Here is a 24,515-nt window from a genome sequence, read left to right as displayed (position 1 = left end):
CCAATTGCCTTCTAAATCCGCCCTGCGGACGGTCCGGGAATCAGCATGTTTTTACATGAGTAGAATGTGTCCTTTTATTTAAAATGCACCTCTGGGTTATTTGTGGGGCATAGGAATTTGTTCATTTTTATCATTCCAAATATAGTCCGGCCCACCACATGGTCTGAAGGACGGTGGACTGACCCACAGCTGAAAAAGGTCACTGACCCCTGGGCTAGATGACCCTTTGGGTCCCTCCCAACTCTACAATTATGAGATTTTGCACACAGTGTTTTCAGGCAACCCCCCCCCCCCTTTTACTGGGTTTCCTTATCTTAGGTGGGAAGTCTGAAGTGTTTGGGAACAAATGGATCCCCCCCCCCCAAAAAAAAGCAAAGGGGAGAGAACATGGTAAGAAATTACGGAGAAGTTTCCCTAGAGTGAATGAAAATGATGAGCAGTAGATTCAGGGCAGATATTATTGGTGTAGTCAAAAAATAGACTTGAAATGCTCCTTGCATAGTTTTGCCCCTAGCAACAAGTTTTTGTCTCAGCAACAGGGTTACCTTAGGAACAGACTTCTTTATTAGACATGCTTTGAAGGAGAGGCTGCTACTCTGCCCAGATGGCTGAAGAGCAGAGAGGAGGAATGAGAGTTTTGCTTGATTTTTCCTTAGGCCAGCAATTGTAGAAATTGTAAAGTCAATTTACAAGCAGAACTGGAATGGGCGAGGTGTTTATTCCCAAATAGGAATTCACCAGCACATGAACTGAACTGAGAAAGAAGATTCTGGAAGACTTTCTGGGTGACTCTGCTGAATGGAAAAGGAACCCCAAGGATTGGCATAGTGCTCTGACTATTTAGCCCCACAGTCTGTGGAACTTGCTGCCACAAGGTATCTGGTGAGGGTTACTGGCTAAATTCTAAGTTTATTTGAAGATTCATACCCAGCACTCAGATGGAAAGACCAGGAACTACTATTTCTGTGGCCAGAGACAGTGAATTTTCAACATTTGCTTTCCCCAAACTGGGCGAGGAGGAATCAGCCCTCCCTTGCAGGTTATATGCCCAGCATGGATGGAGAACAGCCTTCCCCATCCTGGTGCCCCCCCCTGAAGTTTGGGACTAGATGGGCACCCTTTGGCCTGATCAGATGCAAGGCTCTTCTGCCCCCGCTAGGCTAGGAGGTCCTCCCCATCTGAATCCACACGTCTAGCCTTGTGCCATGAGCCTGGCAGGGCACACAGCAGTGGAACCCCCTGGCCAACATACTCCCAATCCATTTTGTTCCACAGCCCAGTGGCAGACCACATGCCCCAATGTTCAAGCCCTGGTCATCTCCTGTTGAAAAAGGGAACTTTTTTAAAAAATTCTCAAGACCAGGAGAGACTCTTTGTGGCCAAGTAATTCCAAAAAGGCACCCTTTTCTTCTCTCCTTCTGCCAAATCCGAGATCGGTTTGAGAGGCTGGCCCGCCCTGCTTTTTGCGAGTCACTGATGGCCGGGAGAAGCCCCAGCAGCTCCTTCAGGCAACCTCTGCTTGCACAAGAACATAAAAGTCTGCTGGACCAGATACCTCTGGGGAACCAGGAAGCAGGATTCAACACAAGGGCACCTCTCCCCCCTCCTGCATTTTCCAGCATCTGGCATTCAGAAGCAGGGCTGCCTCCGACTGTGGAGCGCAGAGCACAGCCATCCCGGCTAGTAGCCATCAATAGCCTCCTCCTCCTCCTCTAAGAATTTGCCCAATCCTCATTGGAAGCTATCTAGTTTTGTGGCCGGGGCTGCCTCCTGTGGGAGAGAGTTTGATAGTTTAACAGTGCCCCATTGTGGAGTTCCCTCACATCAGATCCTGCAGATCCCGCTCAGATCATTCATGAGTCAACACCGAGTCCAGTGACCTCGTGAAAAAGACACTGCAGAGTCCATCCTGGTCCTTCAATAATTTTTTTTGTTTTGTTTCCTTTTAATATGAGAAGAAGCAAATCCACAATACAAAATTTAAAAATCAGCTCAGTCTCCCTTTCTCTCCCCTCCCACCCCACCCTCCCAGTTTTCTTCTTCCCACCAAGACAATGAACAGAGGTCAGGGGAGTGGGCGTCCAAAGGCAGTTGGTGGAAGGGGTGAAGCTGCCTTCTTGCCCCCACCTGCCCTGTCCTCTTCCTCCCCTGGGGAACAGGAGGAGCTGTAGGCAGGCAAGGAGGCAGGCAGGCAGGCAGGGAGGGAGGGAGGGAGGTCAATATACGGCCCCCTCCTCCTGCTTTCCACCCACTCCCTGCCTTGCCAGTCTTCAGACAGATGCACACGTACAAACACACATGGCTGTTACACGATCCAGTTGCCTTTTAAAAAACGAAATTCACTTGCGATGGGGAGACGGGGAGGGCGGGCGGCCAGCAGACGGAGCCCAGCCCGGCTGAGTGTCCCAAGGTCATTTCTCCTTCTTCTCTTCTTTGGCATCCCCCGGGGGCACCTCCTTGGGGGCAGAGTTCTCCTCGTAGCTGGGAAGAGACGAGAAAGAGGGAGGGAGAGGGTGAAGTCGGGCTCACCACAGGGCGGGCAGTTGCCTTCTCGGCAAGAGGCACAAGATTTAGCTGGGAGCTCGGCTCTGCCCTGGGAGACAAAAACTGCACGCAGAGTTGGGGCAAGGGGCAGAAGTTCCCAAGCACAAAAGTCAAAAACGCCCCTTCATTTTCTGAAACCAAAACTATTAGCCAAGTTTCTAGCCCTTAAGGCTCGGAGGAGAGGTATAGAAGCTATGTGTGCAGGTTCTGCAGAGAAGTGCAGCTGGGTGCTAGGAGAGGAACTACACTGGGTCTACCTACTTAACTATAATTCCTGCATTGCAAGTGGGCTGCGCTAGATGACCTTCAGGGGTCCCTTCCAATTCTAAAACTCCATTATTCAATACCTTTGTCCCCTCCCCATGCCTTGCAAGAAAAGGCAAAAGGAGCCTAAGAAGCTTGAACTGTCCCAGAATTCAGACCTTTTTTCTGGGGGGGTGGGGGGAGGTGTTGGATTAGAGTTCCCCAGTGACATCATATTTTTCATGCAGAGAAGGGACACCCCTGCCCTCCTATTCCTCCCCCCCCCCTTTGAGAGGTCGCAACTCTGCACCCTTCCCTGCAGTTGAAACATGGCCTCTAAGCCAAGGCAAGATTTCGCAAGTCAGGCCCATGAACAAAACTGTAAGAAACAAACCAAACCCCTGTGTTGCAAACACTGAAGTGAAACCAAGAACAGAGCAACACGCGGCCAAATACGAACGAACAGAATCTATTTACTACATATGTAATGCTGCACTGCCCCGGCAAGGTTTCGCAAGTCAGGCCCATGAACAAAGCAGATACTCAAACAATGGCAGCCGGGGATGGATGGGGCACCTGAAGCAGAGAACGAATTCTTCCGGCCTTCCCTGGCTCTGTTTTATGGGGTGGAAGACAGGAAACAGGGGACAAGAGTGGGGAGGGAAAGAAGCATAACCAAGGAATCCCCTCAATGCATCAACAGCGTCTGGGTGGATGTGTTCATTCTGCTGCACCAAGTGGGACAAGGGCAAGTCACGGTGGGTGCAGCCCTGTGCCAGCTCCATAGCAGGCTGTGCCAACGGCTGAGGGCGCCATTTTCCCGTGCAAGCCACGCCGGAGCCAACGAGGCTGGGCAAGGGTGCAAGGCTGCAGAAACTCCCTGCTGGGTTGTGTCCGGGGCAGCTTACTGTGGAAGGCACGCAAGCTGCCGCAGCAGCAACCTCTAGGAAGAACTGCCGGAGCAAAAAGTCAGTTGCAGGAAGACCCGAGACGAGATGCATGGAAGTGGCTTTGCTTCCACCATCTTCCGTCTCGAGGATTGCAGGGGGTTGGACTAGATGACCCCTGGGGATACCCCATAAGCTCTAGGATTCTATGACTGGAAGCCTAAGCACAACCTTTTCCCAGGCCACTGGAGGGAGGGAGGGCACCCCCCTACAGGTTTACAAGTGTCCAGTCCCCCATCTACCAAATTTGGCTCGTGGGAGCTAAAGGAGAGAAGAATCTGGCCCACTGGCTAAGCCATAGAAACCACTAGTCCTTCACGCTCCTGAATGCCAACTCTGACCAGCAGCAGCAGCTCTCCAGGGTTCCAGGCAGCCCTCCTGCAAGATGCCCCTGGGATCGAACCTACAAAACTCTGCATGAAAAGCAGGTGCTCTGCCCTGGAGCTAGGCCCTTCCCTCTGAGGCGTCTCCTACTCCAGCTCCCCACTCCCGATCTGACCCTGACCCTCGGCTAGCTGTATTTCCATGCCACCTCCTGGCAGAAACAGCCTCAGCAACTCCCCATTTCACTGCTGGGTCCTCATGCCGTTTTTATGGGCGAAAATCTGGGGCTCGGGGCCGTAGCCAATGCTAGTCCTACTCAGAGCAGATCCACTGACATAATAACTCCAGTCCATTTTAATGTTTCTGCTTTCCATATATATAACTTTTAAAAAACCCCAAATAATATTGACTAGCAACAGCTCTGCCGCATTCCCAGAAGGATTTTCTGCAGCCCTGTCTGCAAGGCATTAACCCGTGATGCTTCTTCCCCAGCCGTGGACCAGCCAGCTGTTTTGGACTACAATTCCCATCAGCCCCTGCCAGCTCAGCCATGCCCCCATAAGCCCTAGCACCGTATGCCTGTGCTGACTGGGAGCTGTAGTCCAGCCCCCCTGGAGAGCACCAGGCTGGAGACAAAAGACCTAGGTGCAACCAGCACATTATGGGGTGCACTTCTTGGTGCGTGGGAGGGGGGAAGGGCCTATGGATCCCTTCTGGGCATGCATTTGCAGAAGCTGCCAACTCAAAGGACCAAGACCCTCCCTTCCTCCTCTGCCCCCCCGCCACCCCCCCCCTCCGGACAATGCTGGGGTCTAAATCTTGGATCTCCCCCTACCTGGCTACACAGGCAGGCCTGAGAGAGCTACATGGCGCTGGGGTTTTGCTGCCGGCGTCTGTGGGAGCAGGACAGTGTCTGCTGCATGGAGTCAGCGAGGCTGGATGGAGACCCGGAGACGCTAGGGAAATGGGTGAGCCTTGGGGTATGGGGCAAGATTTCGGCAGAGGATTCGTAGCTGCAGGAAGAGAGACACAGACAAGGCAGAGGCGGGAGAGGAGGAGAGAGAGAGAAAGGGAAAGGCTTAGGAAGGCGGCAGGGAGAGCGGCTGCAAAGAGCGAGATGGCACAGAGACGCAGCTTCCCCCCTCCTCACCTGGCTCTACTGCCAGGGCCAGCATGGCCAGGCAAGAGATGGAGAACCACCCAACAGAACACCCCCAGCCCTAGCCCCCCACCGTTGTTGCTATCCATCTGTCCTGACAGACAATGGAGTGCACCTCTGGGGGTGAAGTCAAACCACTGTGTTGGCAAATCCCCAGGGTGCAAGCCAGTGTGGATGGAAGTCCTGGGCTGCCCAGACGACAAGGCCCCCCTCTCAGCCTCGCTAATATGACCCAAAGGAAAGCAGAAGGAGACATTTGGCCCCAGCTTGGCTGCAGGAGTTGCCAGAAGGCAGCAGACAAGGCGCCATCCAGCCATCTTAGGGACTCCAATCCAGATTTGTGTTGGGTTTGCTTCTAGATGTCCCACAATGCAGCAGAGGTTGAGGACCAGAGTTTTCCTTCTCCTAGATGGGCTACCTTGCCAGGTGGATGAGCACCGTCTGCCTCTACTGCTGCAACCCCTCTGTCCCAAATACAGGGAGGAACGGAAGGGAGGAGGAGGAGATGCCAGCAACCTGCTTGGCTCAAGAGCTCCCTGTCAAGGAAGCAAACCAGGTGGTGGGAGAGATGAGGAGGAAGAGGAGGAGGAGGAGGAGCACCAGGCTCAACTGGTGAAGATGCAGGGAAGAAGGCTGGGTTGCGGGGAAGGTGTCTTGCCTGAGGGCCCTCAAAACCTTGTAGCAGGCACTGCTCCACTGCTGCCCAGCTGAGAAAAGATAAGAGTGGCGAGGGCAAGGAGCCCAGGACCAAAGGCAGCCTTGCTCTGAAAGCAGCCGAGCCACAAAGCAAAGGCATTCTGAACCTTCAACGAGATGCTGCCCGGATCTTTGTGCCCACAGGGACCTGTTTCTCAGATACAGTTCCATTCCTGTCCAAACTTCTCTCTTCAAGGAGGCTCAAAAATCACTGGAAAGGGGGCTGAAAGCAATTCTACCTCCCCCAAGCTATGTACAAATGTGCCCTGTGCTTCTGAGAAACACTTTGGCTTGGGTTTTCCTGTCCGATGGCGAAAGGCAAAGGCCAGCCTTGAAGAGTCCCTTGGGCCTCAGACACATGGAGCTGGCAGGGACCAGCAGCCAGAGCTAAATTGTTCAGCCACTTGCTGCAAGTTTTAATCTGTTTTCAGCCTATTGTTGTTTTAACTCTTTGATCAACTTATTGTTGCTAATTTTTCTTCTTGATGACTTTCTTTTTTGTAAACCGCTTTGACGGTGTGTGTGTTTTAACAATCAATACTGTATAGGTTCTATGAAGCAAAGTAAATAAATGGCTTAGTGGGTGATCTCCCAGGTATAACCACCATCAGTTCATCGAGGGCCTGCAGGGCAAGATATCAGGAAGGACCCCAAATTCCTGCCACTGACACCCTCCCCCCTTGCCCCAGCCTTTCATTCAAAGCAGGCAAAAAATCCAACAACGGCACACCAGAAATCCTTCAGGAATGGCTTGATCAGAAGAAAAGGCCCCCGGGGGACTGAAGGGGGCAGGTACCCTCCTCAAAGCTTGCCCGGGGTGAAGGTCAGGGTGCCCCCCGAGAGGTGCGAGGCCAGCTGCCGTGCCGCGTCAGACCTGTCAGCACCCCCAGGAACCGGCTGCTCATCAAAGCCACCTGGAAGGGAGCCGAGGGAGGCCGCACAACACCTGCCGGGATTCCTGGGGTGGGGGGCCCTTCCTCTCGTCACTCTCATCACCCCTTCCTCTTCCTCCCCACCCCCCTCCAAATCCCACAGCGCTTCCAAGGAGGAGGGGTGGGGGGAGGCACTCAAGGACTGGCACAGAACCACACAACTGCTTTTCCACATCCGCAGATTTCGCTGCCAGCCACGCAGGGACCCCGCGGAGGCACTCGGACCCCTTTGCGAACCTGATGCGGAAATGAGGAGCCTGACCCACTCGTTCACCCCCCAGTTGTTGTTTGGGGGGGGGAACACCCCTAAATCACGGGAGACCCAGGGATTTGGGGATGAATGTGTATTTATTTGTGGGAGGCTGGCTGCCCATCACAGAGGGACCATGATTCCAGGTGGCTCCAGCCCAAGTAGAAGCAAGAACTGACTCAAAGAAAGTGTCTTGGCTTGTCGTCCAACGCCTAACCCAGCATGTTTGAAAGCTAGCAGAGGTTTAAGGGGAAGGATTTTCTGCACATGTTCAGAGGCACTCCTCTAAAGTTCAATCATAGCTGGATCTAACAGGGCCCTCTTTTGTAACCTCCCCAACACTCAGGCCATCAGCGACAAGTTTGGGTACCCCACAACCAGGGTCCGCACAACGGCTTGACTGCAGATGAGCAAAATACACACCAGGAGGGTTAGTTTGGTCAGAATCGAGTAAACACTTCCAGATTTAATGCTAAATACATTACTTCTGGCAAATGAGCCACCATAGCTGCCAGAGGGCCATGAAAATTTGTGTCCTGGGCTTTTTTGACTCGTCATGAGCTATCTAAAACCAAAAGGGTGCATTGGTTGCCAGATGTGAAATAGATTGGTATTATTTTCAGCTCTCCTGCCCCACTATTAGCTCGAGGCTGCAGCTTCCTGCCCTTTGGGGTCCTCCCACCCTGTTGAGCTGGGGAACAAGGAGCAGGAGAGGCAGGCAGAGCCACAAGACGCCGACGCCCCCCCCCCCCAATCCTGCCCAGAAGAATCCCAAACCGCAGGTGCCTTGGCCACTCCTGGCATCTGTGCCACTCTCAAAATGCTTTTACTGAGCACAGGAGAATGGGAATGCTTATGCTGCAGCAGATGTTTTGGTCCACCCCCACCCCCACGATTTCCCTTTGGGGCATCTGCTTGGCCACTGCAAGAAGAGGATGCTGGACTAGACGGGCCACTGGCCATGACCCAGCAGGTGCTTCTCGTGTTCTTAATGATCATGCTGGCTGGGGCTGATGGGAAATGCAGTCCAAAACACCCGGAGGGCACAGGCTGGCAAAGGCCGATTCACAGATGGGAAAGGCAATAACCAGCTGATGGGATGAGGACAGAGCGCCTCCAGCGTGGCAGTGGTGGCATTCAGCTTTCTGGCTCGACCCAAACGCTCACAGGGGAGAAGAGGCTGGCTGGACACATCCTCACCTGCACCTCCTTTCAGAGGCCTACTTCACACTCTGAAGACTGTCGGAAGGAAATAGGAGCTGACTCAGCTGTGCCCCATTTCCTGCAGAGTCCCCCAAACCAGCTGGATCTCGCCCTCGACGACTGCCGTGTGGCCGCAAAGCACCTCTTACCTGAACATCTCTGCCACTTCTCCCTTCACCAGAGCCACCAGGAGAGGGAAGCCGATGCAGGCCGGGACCAGGTAGAGCAGGGCAGGCTGAGAGGGGGAAATCAAGGGGGGGAGTGTTAGGAGGGAGAGAGGGGGCTGGAAACGGGGTTTGGGAGGCAGACACGGGCTGGGGCAAATTAGGGCACAGAGTGGAACTACAGGGGCACAGCGTTAGTGTGGAGGGTGAGGCTTGCCACACCGAAAGTCCGTTCACCATTTCACACTCACAAGTCTAACAAAGTTGGAAGGTCAAGGGCAGAATTACAAACTGACCACAGGGATTGCAGTGGGCCTGCAGGGGGGGGTGGGGGTCGAAGCTGCCAAGCCAAAGGCACCGAGCGGTTTAAGTGTCAGAAGCAGACCCCTGAGCTGGGCCTAAAGCAACCCTTCCTCCAGATACTTGGGGCAGCAATTCCCACCAGTCCTGGTTGGGGTTGGTGGGAGTCCAGCCTCACCTGGAGGCACCAGGAAGCTAGAGCTCAGGCCTCACGCAGGTGCAACAGGCCATGGGCGAGCACTGGCCTCTGGGGCCAGGCAAGCTGCTCTTCTCAAAATACTCGCCTTATTTGTGAAACGGATCTGGGTGAAGCTTCCAACCAAACATTATTTTCAGTTGGTGGGAGCCATTTGACAAGGGAACGGACTACCTCAAAAGGTGGTGGGCTCTCCTTTGCTGAAGGTCTTTAAGCAGAGGTTGGATGGCCATCTGTCCTGGATGCTTTGGCTGAGATTCCTGCATTGAAGGGGGTTGGACTAGAGGACCCTGGGGGTCCCTTCCAAAGATGAAATTCTGTGTTTCTGTGAAGCAGATCTCAGCTAGCACCAGGGAACTTTCCAATGCAGTGCTCTTTGAGGGAACCGAGATTTGATTCAACCTCCGTCATTATTGGCCTGTCTGGCAGAGGGTTCTTGGCTGAAGGGAGATCGCCATCTGCCTTCCCCCCTCAGGCAATGAAACCCAGAAGACGGTCACCTTCCATGCACCCTTAGGTTGGGACAGTCCTCTCCTTTTCTGGCCAGCTGGGTCACTGGTGAGATGCCCAGAGGCAAGCCTTCGCTGCTGTGTGGGGAAGTTTGCTTAGAAACCGTGAGCTCTGCACCTTTTACAAGGGAGCAGCTGTGTGTCCAAGCAGGACATCTAGCTATCATGATGCTGGCGGGCTGCTGGAACAGTGCCAAACTCCCCATTTCTCATCTGCCCCCTCCCCTTTTCCACCTCCAATTCAAAGAACTTCCTGCTTTCCCAGAAGAGGCAACCGGCCGTTGCAGGCAGGTGGCCTTTGGACGCAGGTAAAAGGCTGCTGCTCACCTGGGCATGTTTGAAGATGTGCATGATGAAGATGGTGATGCCCAGCCCAAAAATATAAGCCACGAAACTGGTGTAGAAGTATGTGTGCGTGTTCTTCTTGAGGCTGAGTCAGGGAAGGAAGCAGAAGTGGGCGTTACGGTGATCCCGGGGCAGGAGAAGATTCCCTAACAGGCCACCCAACCCCATGAACAGGCGAGAAAAGTGTCTCAAAGAAGCAGGCACAGAGAGATGCCATCAGGCCACAAAAGAAAACCTGCAGGGCCCTTGTTCCCCAACCCCACCCTACCCTCCAACAACGGCCGCTCTTGCTCCCAACTGGCATGTTTTCCAAGAGCAGACTTTTACAAAAAGGGCATCACTCAGCAACACAGGATTGCCAGTAGTGCTCTTTTCCACATTCACCGAGGGGCGGGGGGGTGGACTTACCTGATGTCAAAGCGCAGCAGCAAAGCAATGAAGATTCCTGGTTTGGGTTGAGTGAAGAGAAGAGAGCGGAAGAGTCGTGGTTAGGGCTACAGGGAGGAGGCTGTGCCAGGCACCCACCCACTCAGCCACACTGCCCTTCTCAAGGCTCCCTGCTCCTAATATGATCTGTGAGGCCGCAGCACCCCCTTGTGGCTGAAAGCAGTATCGAGGCGACTCACTGGGACCTCTGGCAGGGATAGACAACAGGTCATACAGCTCTTAGGAAAGGGAAAAGGAACAGGAGAGCTCTGCTGGATCAGGCCCATGGCTCATCTAGTGCAACATCCTATCCCACACTGCAGCCAACCAGATGCCTGCAGGGAAACCCTCAGGCAGAATACAAGCACAAGTGCACCCTCCCCTCTTGTAGTTTCCGGCAACTGGGGAAAGGGCTATGTTTTAGCAGAGGCTAGAATGAAAACTTTCGACAGGATAACTCACCTGCCAATCTTCTGATGTCAAAATAGGGCCAGGTGATTGGCAGGTGGATTATTCCCTCCCACCTCCAGGGAATTGGCCTATGGTCTGCCTCCTCCCCTCCCCCTGCCCTTGCTCTATGGAATGTGGAATGATGATAAGATGACTTTCTAGTTCCACTCCATTTCTCTGCTAAGCTGCCTCCCCTCGCTCCAGGGGTGCAGAAGCTGACTCCTTCTTTCCAGCATACAACCGAGAGCAGCAGGCGAGAGCCAGAGGGGCCGTCCCATTGCACAGAACCGTTGCATAGTCACACACTCCCCGATCACCTTACCTGGGATGACAATGTCCCCCAGGCCCAGCATGGCAAAGTTGTCAGCTTCCAAGCCTCTCTCTAGAAGATCTTGGGGGAAAACCACTGGGAGAAAGGAAAGAGGGGAGAAGCGGGGTTCAGCCCATGGCAGGAGAGAGAGTCCAAGTTTGTCATCCAAAGGCTACGGCAGGTTTGCTTTAAACACACACCGGTGCCTCTCCCGGTGCAGGAGGCAGCTTCGAAACAAAGCACACACAACACATTACTATTAAAACCGTTTCATGTTGAGGAAAAGTGAGGCAAACCACAGACTGACAGGAGATCCAAACAGGCACCTTTTCTGCCCAAACCTCCTCACAACAAAGCTTCATCAGATGGATCTTGCACTTTTCACAAATGCTAAGAGAGAGGAAGGGGAAGAGGAGCAATGCGCTGCTCTCCTGGGGCTACCTCTGCCGTGGCTCTGCTGCTTCTAATCTCCCATAAACAGACGCACCCCAAGTATGGAAAATACCAGTCAGTCCAAGCTGGCAATAGGGAGAGAGAGGTGCTCAAAGCATGTTGCATCCAATCTCGGAAGGTCAAATCCACCACTTTGGCCTGGAAAGATCCAGCCGAGTTGGTGCAGGACTGGCTAAACATGCCGCTGCCTCACCCCTCTCAACAGCCACCCTTGCGCAGTATATTGCCACAGTGATCCATGCGACAGTCACCTCCAGGCTCAATTATTGTAATTCGCTCTACACAGGGCTGCCCTTGGAACTGACCCAGAAACTTCAGCAGGTGCAGAATGCCACGGTGAGGCTCCTTACAGGGCTCTCGCCGCAGGATCATATCCATCCAGTGCTATACCAGCTGCACTGGCTCCTGGTAGAGTACAGGGTCAGGTTTAAGGTGCTGCTTTTAACCTTTAAAGCCCTATACGGCCTAGGACCCTCGTACTTACGGGACCGCCTCTCCTGGTATGCCCCACAGAGGACCTTAAGGTCCACAAATGATAACACCTTGGAGGTCCCGGGCCTCAAGGAGGTTAGACTGGTCTCGAGCAGGACCAGGTGGAGCACTCTGTCGCAAGAGACCAGGGCCCTGCAGGATTTGATCTTTCTGCAGAGCCTGCAAGACGGAGCTGTTCCAACAGGCCTTTGGTCGGGGCCCAGTCTGAACCCCCCCCCTCTTTTTTTGTTATAACACCCAGGATGTAAGTGGCCTCCCTAACCCTTTCCACCAGCTCATATAAGACCAGCACAAACAGTTGGGCTTGGTGAGCACTCAATGCTCCCATCCCCTATAGTTATAATCCGTGGGTTGCTGTCTGGTTTTATTCTGCTTCAAATTTGATTTTAAGCTGTATTTTAATCAATTGTTTGATTTATGTTTTTAATGTATCTATTCTTTGATGTTAGGGACCCAGGTGGCGCTGTGGTTAAACCACTGAGTCTAGGGCTTGCTGATCAGAAGGTCGGCGGTTCGAATCCCTGTGACGGGGTGAGCTCCTGTTGCTTGGTCCTAGCTCCTGCCAACCTAGCAGTTCGAAAGCACGTCAAAATGCAAGTAGATAAATAAGAACCGCTACAGCGGGAAGGCAAACGGCGTTTCTGTGTGCTGCTCTGGTTCGCCAGAAGCGGCTTTGTCATGCTGGCCACATGACCTGGAAGCTATACGCTGGCTCCCTTCGGCCAATAATGCAAGATGAGCGCGCAACCCCAGAGTCTGTCACGACTGGACCTAATGGTCAGGGGTCCCTTTACCTTTACCTTACTTTGATGTTAGCCGCCCTGAGCCTGGTCCTGGCCAGGGAGGGCAGGGTATAAATAAAATTTATTATTATTATTATTATTATTATTATTATTATTATTATTCCTAAGGTTGGCTAGGATGGGATCGTGAACACCCAAAACAGGCAGTGGCCCTAGACGACAGGCCAAGGAATGAACTCTCTCTTTCCTCGCTGGGCTAATATTGCTCAGTGGAAGGGGTGGTCCAGATCCCACCACCAAACTTTTGACAGGTGGGCGGGGCTGCCCAGCAGTCACCTGACACCAAAGTGAACATGGCAGCAAGTCTATACCTGCCTCTCACACTTGAGGTCGGGGTTGGGGCAGGAAGGAGTGCTTTTGAGGGAAGGGGCATCACAGGCCAATTCAGGACCTCTGTTGGGTTGAATTAGCCCCACAGGATGGAGGTTTCACATGCCCTGCTCTACAAGAAAGGCTTTCTCTGTTGCTCAAGCTGCAGCGTGGCTCAGTTAGCCACCGCTCATGCCCACTGCTCGCTGCCGCCAAAGGTTTAAAAAACCCAGGTACTCACATTTTATGGGCGCCTCAAAGGACTTTGCGACCGTCACCATAACGTTGGTGCCAAAGACCTAGAGAGGAGAGAAGAACGGTGTGAAGGATGATGACTGCGGCTTAAGCATTCACCCCACGGCACCCACCCGATGGAGACCAGGCCTTCCTTCGGAGAATAACTGTCTGCAACCAGGAGTGGGGCATCCAGGGCTGTGGGACACTCTCCCAGAAGATTCATAAGGAATCCTCTCCGTTAAATTCCAGGCATCTCTTGAAGACTTTTTCCATGCTGAAAGGCCTAGGCAATTGTTCGGTGTTTTCTTGAGCAGCTGGTTACTTTAATGATTGTGCTTTCCTGATTTTAACATTTTTCAAAATGTATTTTGATATTGCTGTACGCAGTATTTTCTGGTGCACAGCAACATCACAGAGCGTCCAACGAGGGCTTGGCAGAGACCAGGGTTCGAATCCCCACTTGGCCATGAACCTCACTGGGTGCGACCCCGGAGCAGCCACTGCCTCTCGACCTAGCCTAACTCACAAGGTGGTTGTAGGGATAAAGGAGGGGGAGAACCATGAGTGCCACCTTGAGCTCCTTGGAGGAAAAGCCTGAATATGAACGTAATAAATCAATAAATAAGAGAGAGAGCTGGTAACACAAGAATGTGAGAAGCCACACGGTGGCACGCACTCACTCTGCCACAGATCCTCAAGGAGGAGCCAGTGTGGTGTCATGGTTTGACAGGGACCAGGGTTCCAATCCCCACTAGGCCATTAAGTGCAGTGGGTGACCCCGGGGCCCAGTCACTGCCTCCCAGCCTACCCTACCTCAAAGGGTTGTTTTGAAGATAAAACCGGGGGGAGGAAAACGATGAACACCACACCTTAAGCTCCTTGGAGGGAAAGCGGGATATAAATGCAATACAGTAAGTGGAAATAAAGTATTTAGAGAAACCCTGAGAAACCAGCACTTGCTTACCCAGAAGACATCGTAGACGAAGAGCCCCCCGAGGAGGATGCAGCCGGTGCTGACGTTGTTCAAATGCAGCAGCTCCACCCCGTTGAGAGAGAAGGCCAGGCCAAAGAGGTTGTTGGCAATCCAGTGCTGGGAGAAGGGCAGGGAAGATCAGCCCACAGCATATTTATTATTATTATTATTATTATTATTATTATTATTATTATTATTATTATTATTATTATACCCTGCCTTATCCCCTGCCAGGCACTCAAGGCGGCTTACAGATAAAAATAAAAAAGGTAAAAACAGGGGGAGGGAACCATCATTAAAAGCAATTAAACACTGCTAGGGTTAATCTCTTCTCTCCCTCCCCCCTCCCTCTCTCAAATCTATTAAAACATAATTACAATAAGAACAGCACCAGCATAGCTCACCCCCCTTGCCTCCCCACCCCCCATGCACACCCAGAATTTTAGGCAAACAGAAAAGTGGTGCCCAGGCTTTGCCAGGTGCTCGGCGTACCTTTCTCAACAGGTACCAGACTCCAACGACGCTGCTCATGGCCAGGCACACGAGGTCCTTGGTGTCGAACTCGTAGTTGACAATCTCTGCAACAAAAGCCACCACGTCGTTTTCACCTCTATCAGCCTCTTTTAATACAAAGCAAGAGTAAGGGATAGGCAGCGCCCAGGCACCCTGGCAAAGAGCTAAGAGAACCGACGCTTGTTTTTGCACCTATATTATGAGCTCACAAAGCTGACTTAAGACAGACCGCTGACCCACCTAGACTGTTGAAGGTTTGCAGGGAGAGAGAGAGAGAGAGAGAGAGAGAGAGAGAGAGAGAGAGAGAGAGAGAGAGAGAGATCTTACCCAGCCCCACTCTCCAAAATCCAGTGAATGGAAATGGTGGATCTTGCAAATAATGCACGCTGCCACTGAGCTATGGGTTGGGGGGTGGGCCATATGCTCTGCAAGCAGAAAGACCCACTTAAGAGAGGTTTTAGATATGACTGTATGTATGTTTTATCTTTGTTTTATTTTTTATTATTATTTAAAGCACATCATTCCACAGGTGTATGCTGCCTGTGTGGGCGTAGAAACAGCAACAGCGGGTGACGACTGGAAGGCAAGGGCACCCAGGACACTTGCCCAGCATATTGGCCATATTAAAAGAATTAGAAACTCTAGGGAGACCCCACTAGCCAAAGCAGAAAACTGCAGGCAAGGCTACTGATGGCCTTCAGGTTGGGGAAAATCAGGAAGCAACAGGCAAGCCAGGGGAACTGTAGGATTTGCACAGAGAGGGACTTACCTTCTTTACTTTCCCCAGAGCCCTGAGTGAAGAGAAGCTGGTACTGCTTGTTGGGGAAATTGACCGGGAAGAATTTGTTCATCACGGGGCTGAAATCAAGAGCAGAGAAGGGACAAGGTGACTCCTAAAGAACCATGGAGAGAGGAGGGCAGTGGGGTGTCACCCACTAAGCATCCCTGCCGGCCTCAAGTTCAGCTCAAAAGTCTTCAATGAGTGTTCGCCCCAGTCAAGTGCCTAATGCACAAACATGTAGCAGAAATTGAGCCAAGCTTGTAAAGAGGCACACACAAAAATTGGCTCCAGGCAAGGAAGTCTTGCAAACCATGGTTTCCTTTTTCCCTTTTTGTTGTTGTTTAGTTGTGCCCGACTCTTCATGACCCCATGGACCAGAGCATGCCAGGCACTCCTGTCTTCCACTGCCTCCCGCAGTTTGGTCAAACTCATGTTTTCCCTTTAGGGACATGTTTTATACTTGAACGAAGTGGGCTAGTAACCTGCGTGAGGTTATTCGCAAGGCTGGACTAAGCCTAACCCCCCCCCCCGCCATTGCCTTTAAGGACAGGTCCAAAGACCCCCTCAGGGATGTCCTTATTCATGACAACCAAATACGGGCGGAGGTCATGTTAAAGAGCTGCTACCTGTATGAAGAGTTCCCAGCATCATCACCAGTCCCACGCAAAGAAACAGCTAAAAAGGGAGGCTCAAGATTAAGCTGACCCAGAGAGCTTCATTTTGAATTTGGTAAGAAACAGCCGATTTATCAGCTGCACTGTGCATCTTTCATTTGAATCCTGATGGGGCCTGGTGGGAAGGCAGGGGGCAGGGCAGGTATGGATGGGGCCTTATTGCCCCTAAAGGCAGCTAAGGTGTTTGTTTGTTTTTGTACTGAGATGCGGAGACCCTGGAATCGACCACCAGCAGCTCCTCATTAAAAGTTGTGTTCAAAGAGCGGGTATGAACTCCTTTTTCAAGAAGGCACAATTTGGCAGGGATGCCATTATAGATGCCAGTGTTATCCTGCTTATTGGGTGTGGAGCTTTTGTAGAACAGTGACCGTTTCAACAAAGATACAAAGCCACGGATTTAAGCAGATCCCTTTGCCAAGGAAACATTTTGATTTGCCTCTTCACCCAGTGAATGGCACTGCAGACTGCTGAAGTTCATTGGCCAGGTGTGTTACATTCCCGTCTCCCATGTCAGAGGGAAGTAGAACACCCTGAAAAGGGCACTCCCAGGAGACACTTGAAAAGCACTTCCTAGTTTTGCTTGCATGGCTTTTCCTTGCCTGGAATGCACCCTTCAACTCTGATAATGCCCGAGTTGGCAATATAAAAAACAACAACACAACTCTGATAATGCCCCATGCCAGCCGGGATGGAGGACAGAGTGGCAGTAGAAACTAGGCTTCTGCATGAATTGTTCCACCCACATTTGCTTTTGGTCCCACCCACCATGTGGCCTTTGGGAGGCCTTTGGCACGTGGCCTTTGGGAGGAAATGCAGCCCTCAGTGTGAAAAACCCTGAGCTGCAGGGTCAGAGCCATGCTACCAAGCTCTAGCTGTGCTAACAAACCTCTGATCTCATCCCTTCTCCTCCTCATCCTGAAATGTTAGTTGGTTCAAACAGCGGAAAATAATTATATAGCTGAGGGATGGAACAGTTTTGGAAGCAGCCAACTCTGGAATAATATTTGCTAATAGTGTCCACTGGGAATGCTCCAATGTCCCCAAAGCAATTTCTGAAGAGATCTCTGGCTTCGTTTGTTCTGGAGCGAGAAATGAAGGGAAACTTATTGAGGGGTGTGGAGAGAAGGAATAACTCTGTAATGAGGAATAACTCTACTAGATGAAGCTGTATTGCCCAGGAGCCACCAGCATCCCCAGCACAGGCCCTCTGATTTTGCTTTAAAGAAAAATGCCAGCTAAGTTTAGGCTGTTTTGCTGCAACCAGGAGGGTTCCGATTTCTTTTTCTTTTAAATGGAATCGCAACACACACACAGTATTCAAGCCATCTGCTGTTCTCCTTCTTTTACCTGATGGTGTGGGAAAGGGCAAGGATCCCCAGGACAAAGAAATACATGGAGAGCAACAGGTTGATGTATTCTTGAGAGAATATCTAGAAGACAAGAAAAACCAGTCAGGTTGAACAACCTGCTTTCTAACTATGCAACGTGTCAAAACAGAGGAAGAACATCCCGGAAGTGTAATTACTGCTTTTAAACTTTCACATCTAAGCCAGAAGGCCATGATTTTGCTTCCTTTTAATTTCTGACAGGTTCGAGCAGCTCTCTCCAGATGTTTAGGACTACAACTCCCATCAGTATGCGCCAACTGGGGCTGATGGGAGTTGTAGTCAGAAACATCTGGAAGGCACCAGGTTAGAGAAGGCTGTCTTATGCCAGAGCAGGGGGTCTTTATGTTTAGAGAGTTGAATGAATTTTCATTACAAGGAGAATTATTCTAAGATTTATTTTAACTTTCTCAATATTCCAGCTGACGAAGAATAGTCGAAACAGGGCCTTGTCCTGATCTTTACTGGAATTTATCTTTATTTGCCTTCAACATTGGGATTGATTCCCATTTAAACTCCGCATCACATCAATAAAACCTTGTGAAGATTTTTTGAAATCCATCTTCTTTTGGCCAGAGTTCTTGCAATTTATCGTTTATTTCTAGACCAGGGGGTCTGACATAAATATGGGGGTGCATCATCTCTGCTCAGTATCATAGCCCAGATCAGAGGATTTTCTTCTCCCCTAGGGGAAGTGTGTGTATTCTTTTTCATGAATTTTCTAACAGCGCTGCCTCTAAAGGTTAATTCTGTGCTGGTGGGGAAGAAGTTCTTGACTGGAAAAACTCTGTGATAATTACAATGAAAGCTTTCTAAGCTCAGAACCAGGAAGCAACTGTTCTTTGGTCACCTTCATCACTTTTGCGGTTGTTCCTCACAAAGGCCTCCATTCTCCTGACCTCCAACACAGCTTATCTGCGCATCTCTAAGATACAAATGCTGTGTGGTGAACAAACAGTCACCCTGGAAACACCGATTGCCAGTTAGAATTATTCCATTTCCTTTCCTGCCAGTACAGGCTGTGATGGCCAGGTTCCCAAGGCTGGCTTCATCTGGCAGAAAAGCAGCAGGAATCCAGGATGTTAACAATCTCCTAGGCCAATCCATCTCGCCTATGACAAAGACCTTTCTATTTCGGTAGGCATTTTCTGACTTTAGGATTTATTTTATCCACTGTATGTGGAGAGCCAGTGTGGTGTAGTGGTTAAGAACGGTAGACTTGTAACCTGGTGAACCGGGTTCGTGTCTCCGCTCTTCCACATGCAGCTGCTGGGTGACCTTGGGCTAGTCACACTTCTCTGAAGTCTCTCAGCCCCACCCACCGCACAGGGTGTCTGTTGTGGGGGAGGAGGGGAAAGGAGATTGTTAGCCGCTTTGAGACTCCTTCGGGTAGTGATAAAGCGGGATATCAAATCCAAACTCTTCTTCTTCTTCCTGTAATCCAATTGTATACCTGATAGAAATTCTGGTGATTCAGCGGAATGCAGTTAGAGTGAAATGAAATTATATATTCCACCACCCATTTGCACTTGAAATGGCTTAGGCAAGTGGTCGCATGAAGGTGCCTTCTACAGCTCCATCTCACCCCTGGCATCTCCAGGATCCCTAGCAGAGGTGCTCAGCCTTCCTACTCCAGAGATTGGGGATGGGGAAGAATTCAGCACCAACCAGAATCCAAGGCAGAATCATGACTTCTGGTGGGAATGGAAGCATGTCAGTCTCTGCACACCTTCCACACCCAGAGGTTTCCAATGTCCCAAACAAGAAGATCAGCACCCACTCTGCATGCAACCACATCAGAGGAGGCAATCTGGACTGGCATGGGGAACCATGCTAGGCTTTGCCTTGCTCCGAGGTTTACTGGATGCCAGTCAGGAGAACAGCACTGGGGCAGTCTCCCCAGGCCTGGAGCACATTGCAAAACTCATTTCATGCTGCAATCCACTCTGGACTTTTACGGGAGCTAAATGGATCTATCTTCCCACTTCACCTAAACTTTTCAGAGTGGAGCTTGGACGGTACCCGCTGCGTGCAAAGCAGATGATCCACCACTGTGCGTGGGGGAAGGGAAACAGGCAATGCAGCAGATCAGATCAGCTCCACTCACTAGCCTTTCTGACTAGTACTGGAGGCCCTGCTCTCTGTCCCATCCTGTGGGTGGTGAAGCTGATCACCATGGGCAGGGATATGCAAACTCGGCCCTCCAGATGTTTTGGGACTACAACTCCCATCATCCCTAGCTAACAGGACCGGTGGTCAGGGATGATGGGAAGTGTAGTCTCAAAAACATCCAGAGGGCCGAGTTTGCCTATGCCTGAGCAACGGAGCCATCTTGGTTGTTGTGGAGCCTGGAATATGGAACACAAACACACACATACCGTCAAGCAGGGATGCACCAGGCGCCATCTTTGCCTTTAGACAATGGGTGGATTTTTTATTTACTTCGGCTAAATAAAGCTGCTTCATCTTATTAATTTTGTCTGGTCTGCCACTTTTAGATATTTCAGTTTTTTAAAAACATTATCCTGTTGTCTCAGTTGACATTTCAATGGTGCTGCTTTTATCGTTCCATTACACTGCTTTTAATTCTGTGATTTTGTGTTTCATCCACTTTACCAAGTACAGAGTTTTATGAAATCCTGAATAGAAAGGCTGGATAAAATAGCTTAAAGCTACAATTGTCCCCCCAGTATATTACACAGTTTGTACAAGCAGACCCTCCTCTTATGGGAGAGGCATACCCAGCCTTTTCGAAAGCTGGAAACCTCGAGCTGGCAGATGCAGGAAATGAAAGACCACCTGCAAAATGCTCAGCACCCCACAGCTCCTAGAGGCCCGATGGAGACACCACACTATTGCGAATACTTGGGACAGGAAGGTTTCTGCCACTTCCCCCTCCCCAGGAGAGATTCTGCTTCCTCTACACCCACAAAAGGGAGAGTTATTGGGTTAGCTGTCAGCCGGCAGAAGACTGCAATAAGATCCTCAGTGGTTTCACTTACTTTGAAGAAGAGGTAGAGGCCTAAGAGGGTGCAGCTGGCAACGATAGGAAAGCGGGCAGCATCTCGGCTGGTAATGGTCTCTGGCATATCCGAAGCATTCTAGAGGAAAAGTTGGTCAAATGTTAGCCCCTTAGGGCGGGAAGGATACCTTATTCAGAACTCTAGAAGCAAAGATATTAAGAATAGAAGAAGAGCCTGCTGGAACAGGCCAATGGCCCATCTAGTCCAGCATCCTATTATTCCCTTAGATGCCTTTGGGAAACTAGCATGCAGGATTCAAGCACAAGGGCCCTCACCCCTCCTGTGGTTTCTAGCAACTGATATTCAGAACCACAGCATTGCCGTCACGGTTGGTAGCCTTTGATAGCCCTCTCCTCCGCCAAGAATTTGTCCAATCCTTTTAAAAAGCCATCTAAATTGGTAGCCATCATTGCCTCCTGTGGGAGCCAGTTCCATAGTTTAACTATGCATTGCATGAAGGAGGACTTTCCTGTACATGTCCTGAATCTTCCAAGATTTAGCGTCACTGAATGTCCACGAATTCTAGTGTTACAAGATAGCCTATCAGCCTGGACAGTGACCAATGTGCTCTTCCCTATTTCCCGCTGGAAGCAGAACAATTGCAATGTAGGGCAGATATTGCATTCACTTGACCACATCTGCTTTTACAGCCCCCAGGAAACTTGAGCAATGGGGTTGCCAGGCACACTCAGAGGCAAATTAGTTTCCCTACTGGAATCCGTCATATGGAAATTTGCTCTGATACACTCACACAAACACATTTTTTATTGTTTTACAGCTTCTTGTTCTGAAGACATTTTTGTGACAAATATCTTTCGATGCAGCACTACATGGCCAGTTGAGGTACCAGCCTGCAATTATTTTGGCACTTTTTAATACGACATGGTGGCTCAATCCACCTGCTCATCAGAGTGCTGGGGAAACCTGTTGTTGTTGTTGTTGTTGTTGTGTCAGACCTGAAATAGTCTGTGGACAGCTGGCATCCCTTCCAAAATTCAGAAAGGGAAACTGAAGGAAGTTGGAAGAGAGCAGGTTCCCCTTTTGTTTCCAGGCTCATAACACCTGTGAGTATGTTTGCAAGGCTGAATTATACCACCTCTAAAGAAATTAACATGTCTGACCATCTTGGGCTGGAGCCACCAACCGATTCCATGACTTTATTTATGCCTGCGCCCTCCCCACAGATTCCAGCACTAAAACAACAGAGGTTAATTATGTATCAGTTGAAGTATTTCCTTTGTCTTAAAACTGATTCCTGTGAGCCTCAGTGCACGAATCCAAGATTACCCATATAGAAAGGTGCTAATGTAGCATATGCAAAACATGAATTCTCTACAGAAGCAGCTCCCCAGCACACAGCTAGCCACAACTGCCTGCCCAAGGAAGCACTCAAGCATCTAAGGAGGAGGGGCATGCTTTCCACTTTGGCCCTGTTGCCTGCTAACACGTCAGTTGGCCTCCTTCCTTCCTCCTTCCGTCCCAAGTTCTCCCCAAGGTGCACACTCAAGAGCAAAGGAACAAAAAGTCCTGTGCTAAATAGGCCAATGCTACTGTATGTAGCAAAGTGACTCCTCTTTCAACTTGGAAGGGAAGAAATACTTGCTGGAGTGCATGCTTTTCACACACACCGCTCCAGGAGATACCAAGGAAAGGAGACAGAACTGCTGGGGTAGAAAATGCAGAGCTAGATGGACCAATGGCCTGATGCAAAACTCAGGAGGCAGCAAGGGAAGGGTGTGTGTAAGAGGTAGGCTGCTTTAGCTAAGATTCCTGCATTGCAGGGGGTTGGACTAGATGGCCCTCAGGTTCCCTTTCCATTCTACAAGTCTATGATTCTATGCTCTGGACATGCCCAGAAGTAAAAACAAAAAACATTAGACAGGGCACCTAATTGCGGCATGTGGGGAGAACATGCCATCACCACACTACATGTATGCAAAGATGGTCCTGCTTTCTAACACAGGCATTGGCACACAGAACCACAGAACTATAGCTGGCTATTCAGGCACTGGGAGGAAGCAAAGACACCTGCTGCAAGCCCATGGACTGGAGGGGGTGTCAGGGATAATAATAATGATGATGATGATGATAATAATAATAATAATTTATTTATACCCTGCCCTTATACCCTGCCCATCTGGGCAGCTTCCAACAAAAAGATTAAAAATACATTAAAACATCAGTCATTAAAAACTTCCCTAAACAGGGCTGCCTTTAGGTATTTTCTAACTGTCAGGTAGTTGTTTATCTCTCTGACCTCTGATGGGAGGGCATTCCACAGGGCAGATGCCACTACAGAGAAGGCCCTCTGCCTGGTTCCCTGTAACTTTGTTTCTCGCACTGAGGGAACCATCAGAAGGCCCTTGGTGCTAGACCTCGGTGTCCAGGCAGAACGATAGGGGTGGGGACGCTCCTTCAGGGAGTCCAACAGCACAAGAACCCCACAAATGTAATGTCCCTCTGCTCCCTTCTCACCATGTCTCTGTGCACAAAGGCTCCACTTAGCCACCATGGCTAACCACGGCCAACGGCACCAACCTCCTTCACAAGAAACACGGAATCTGCTTTGACAGCGGAGCAGGCTCACTCAGAAGGGGGTGGCCTCTCTTCCGCCAGAGGCTGGACGTCCACCTGGCAGGGGTTCTTCAGCGGCCAGTCCTGCATTGCAGAGGGTTGCGCTGGATGGCCCTTTGGGATCCCTTCCAGCCCTATGATTCTATGGGAAGCTAGTCAAGCCATTTACCAAAGCCTTTACCGAAGGTGTCATGGGCTTTGAAGACACTCGAACTCAGGACACAAGGGAGAAACGTGTTAAGAGGATGGCAACTCCCATCCGGAAACCAATGTCCCCACTGTGGAAGGCCGTGTGGGTCCAGAACTGGCCTCCACAGTCACTTACGGACTGATGGTTAAAACCGTGTTTCTGAAAGACAATCTGACTCGGCTATGAGTGATCGCCAAAGAAGAAGGAGTCAAGCCATTAGGTCCACCTGGCGCAGTACTGCCTGCACTGACTGGCAGCCGCTGGGTGGAACTGCAGGCGGGGGATCCTTCGCAGCCCTACCTGGAAATACCGTTTTGGGTGCACTGAGCCGGGCCCCCGTTTTGCATGCCAGGCAGATGCTCTACCCACCGAGAGCTGTGTCTCCCCCTCAAGACCCGCATGTCTCGTGGAGTTCCGCCGACCCATGGCGGGAGCGCGCCGCGGCCTCCCACCTCAGAGAGGGAGGGGGTCTTGCCGGCCGGCCGGCCGGCCTGCCCTCGCCGCCCCCCTGCCCGCCCCGCCTCACCTTCCCCTTCGCGCAGGAGACGGAGCGCAGCGCCCCGAAGAAGATGGGCAGCAGGGCCATGACCACCAGGCTGCCGTAGGCCAGGGCCATGCCCTCCGGGGTGGCGGGAGCCCGAGCCCCGGCCGCCCCGGCCGTGGAGGCGTCGCCGGCCCCGCTCCCGTTGTGCGCCTCGGCCTGCTCCATCGTCTCCAGTCCCCAACGCAGTCCGCACTTCCGGCCCGGCGGAGGCTGCCTCGGCGGCGCCCAGGGACACGTTCCCTTAAGGAGCCGGAAGTGCGTCGCGGCGCGTGCGCGGACGGAGAGTGGATGGGGGCGGGGCGGCCAGAGGCCCCGCCCCTTGGATACGGCGCAGGGCCTCCCGTTGCTAAGGGAACCAGGCGCCCGGGCCTGCATCCCAATTTTGGGGAGGGGAATGGAAGGATGCTGAAGGCGGAGGGAGGTCCCGCTCTCGCCTGTCTTCCGTTTATCCTCGGGTTTATTTTCGGTTGTTATTATTGTTATTATTGCAATTAGTGTTTATGAATTGTATAAAAACACACTGAACACATTTATTGAAATTTGTAAAAAATACAGGAACTATTACT

General features: G+C 51.3%; 1 protein-coding gene across 4 annotated transcripts; it reads right to left on the bottom strand.

Annotated features, from left to right (window-relative positions):
• Positions 1-1,912: 1,912 nt before the first annotated feature.
• On the bottom strand, positions 1,913-24,187 carry HM13 (histocompatibility minor 13). 4 transcript variants are annotated; one of them, XM_060277385.1, is made up of 13 exons: positions 23,932-24,187; positions 20,621-20,719; positions 17,581-17,663; positions 15,548-15,636; positions 14,758-14,885; positions 14,257-14,382; positions 13,297-13,354; positions 11,011-11,094; positions 10,221-10,257; positions 9,795-9,897; positions 8,448-8,533; positions 4,894-5,071; positions 1,913-2,481 (listed from the first exon to the last, which is right to left on the bottom strand). In XM_060277385.1, the coding sequence occupies exons 1-12, from the start codon at positions 24,112-24,114 to the stop codon at positions 4,921-4,923; spliced, it is 1,227 nt and encodes a 408-aa protein (XP_060133368.1). In that variant the 5' UTR covers positions 24,115-24,187; the 3' UTR covers positions 1,913-2,481; positions 4,894-4,920. The 4 variants fall into 4 exon arrangements, with proteins under 4 accessions (XP_060133368.1, XP_060133369.1, XP_034979089.2 ...); XM_060277386.1 differs by having other exon boundaries at positions 14,758-14,843; XM_035123198.2 differs by lacking the exon at positions 4,894-5,071 and having other exon boundaries at positions 23,932-24,185.
• Positions 24,188-24,515: the final 328 nt, after the last annotated feature.

Source organism: Zootoca vivipara, chromosome 7, assembly GCF_963506605.1.
Source record: "Zootoca vivipara chromosome 7, rZooViv1.1, whole genome shotgun sequence".
In the NCBI taxonomy this organism is placed as follows: Eukaryota; Metazoa; Chordata; class Lepidosauria; order Squamata; family Lacertidae; genus Zootoca; species Zootoca vivipara.
The sequence above is the reverse complement of the archived record's forward strand: the minus strand, read 5'-3'. Positions and strand labels throughout refer to the sequence as shown.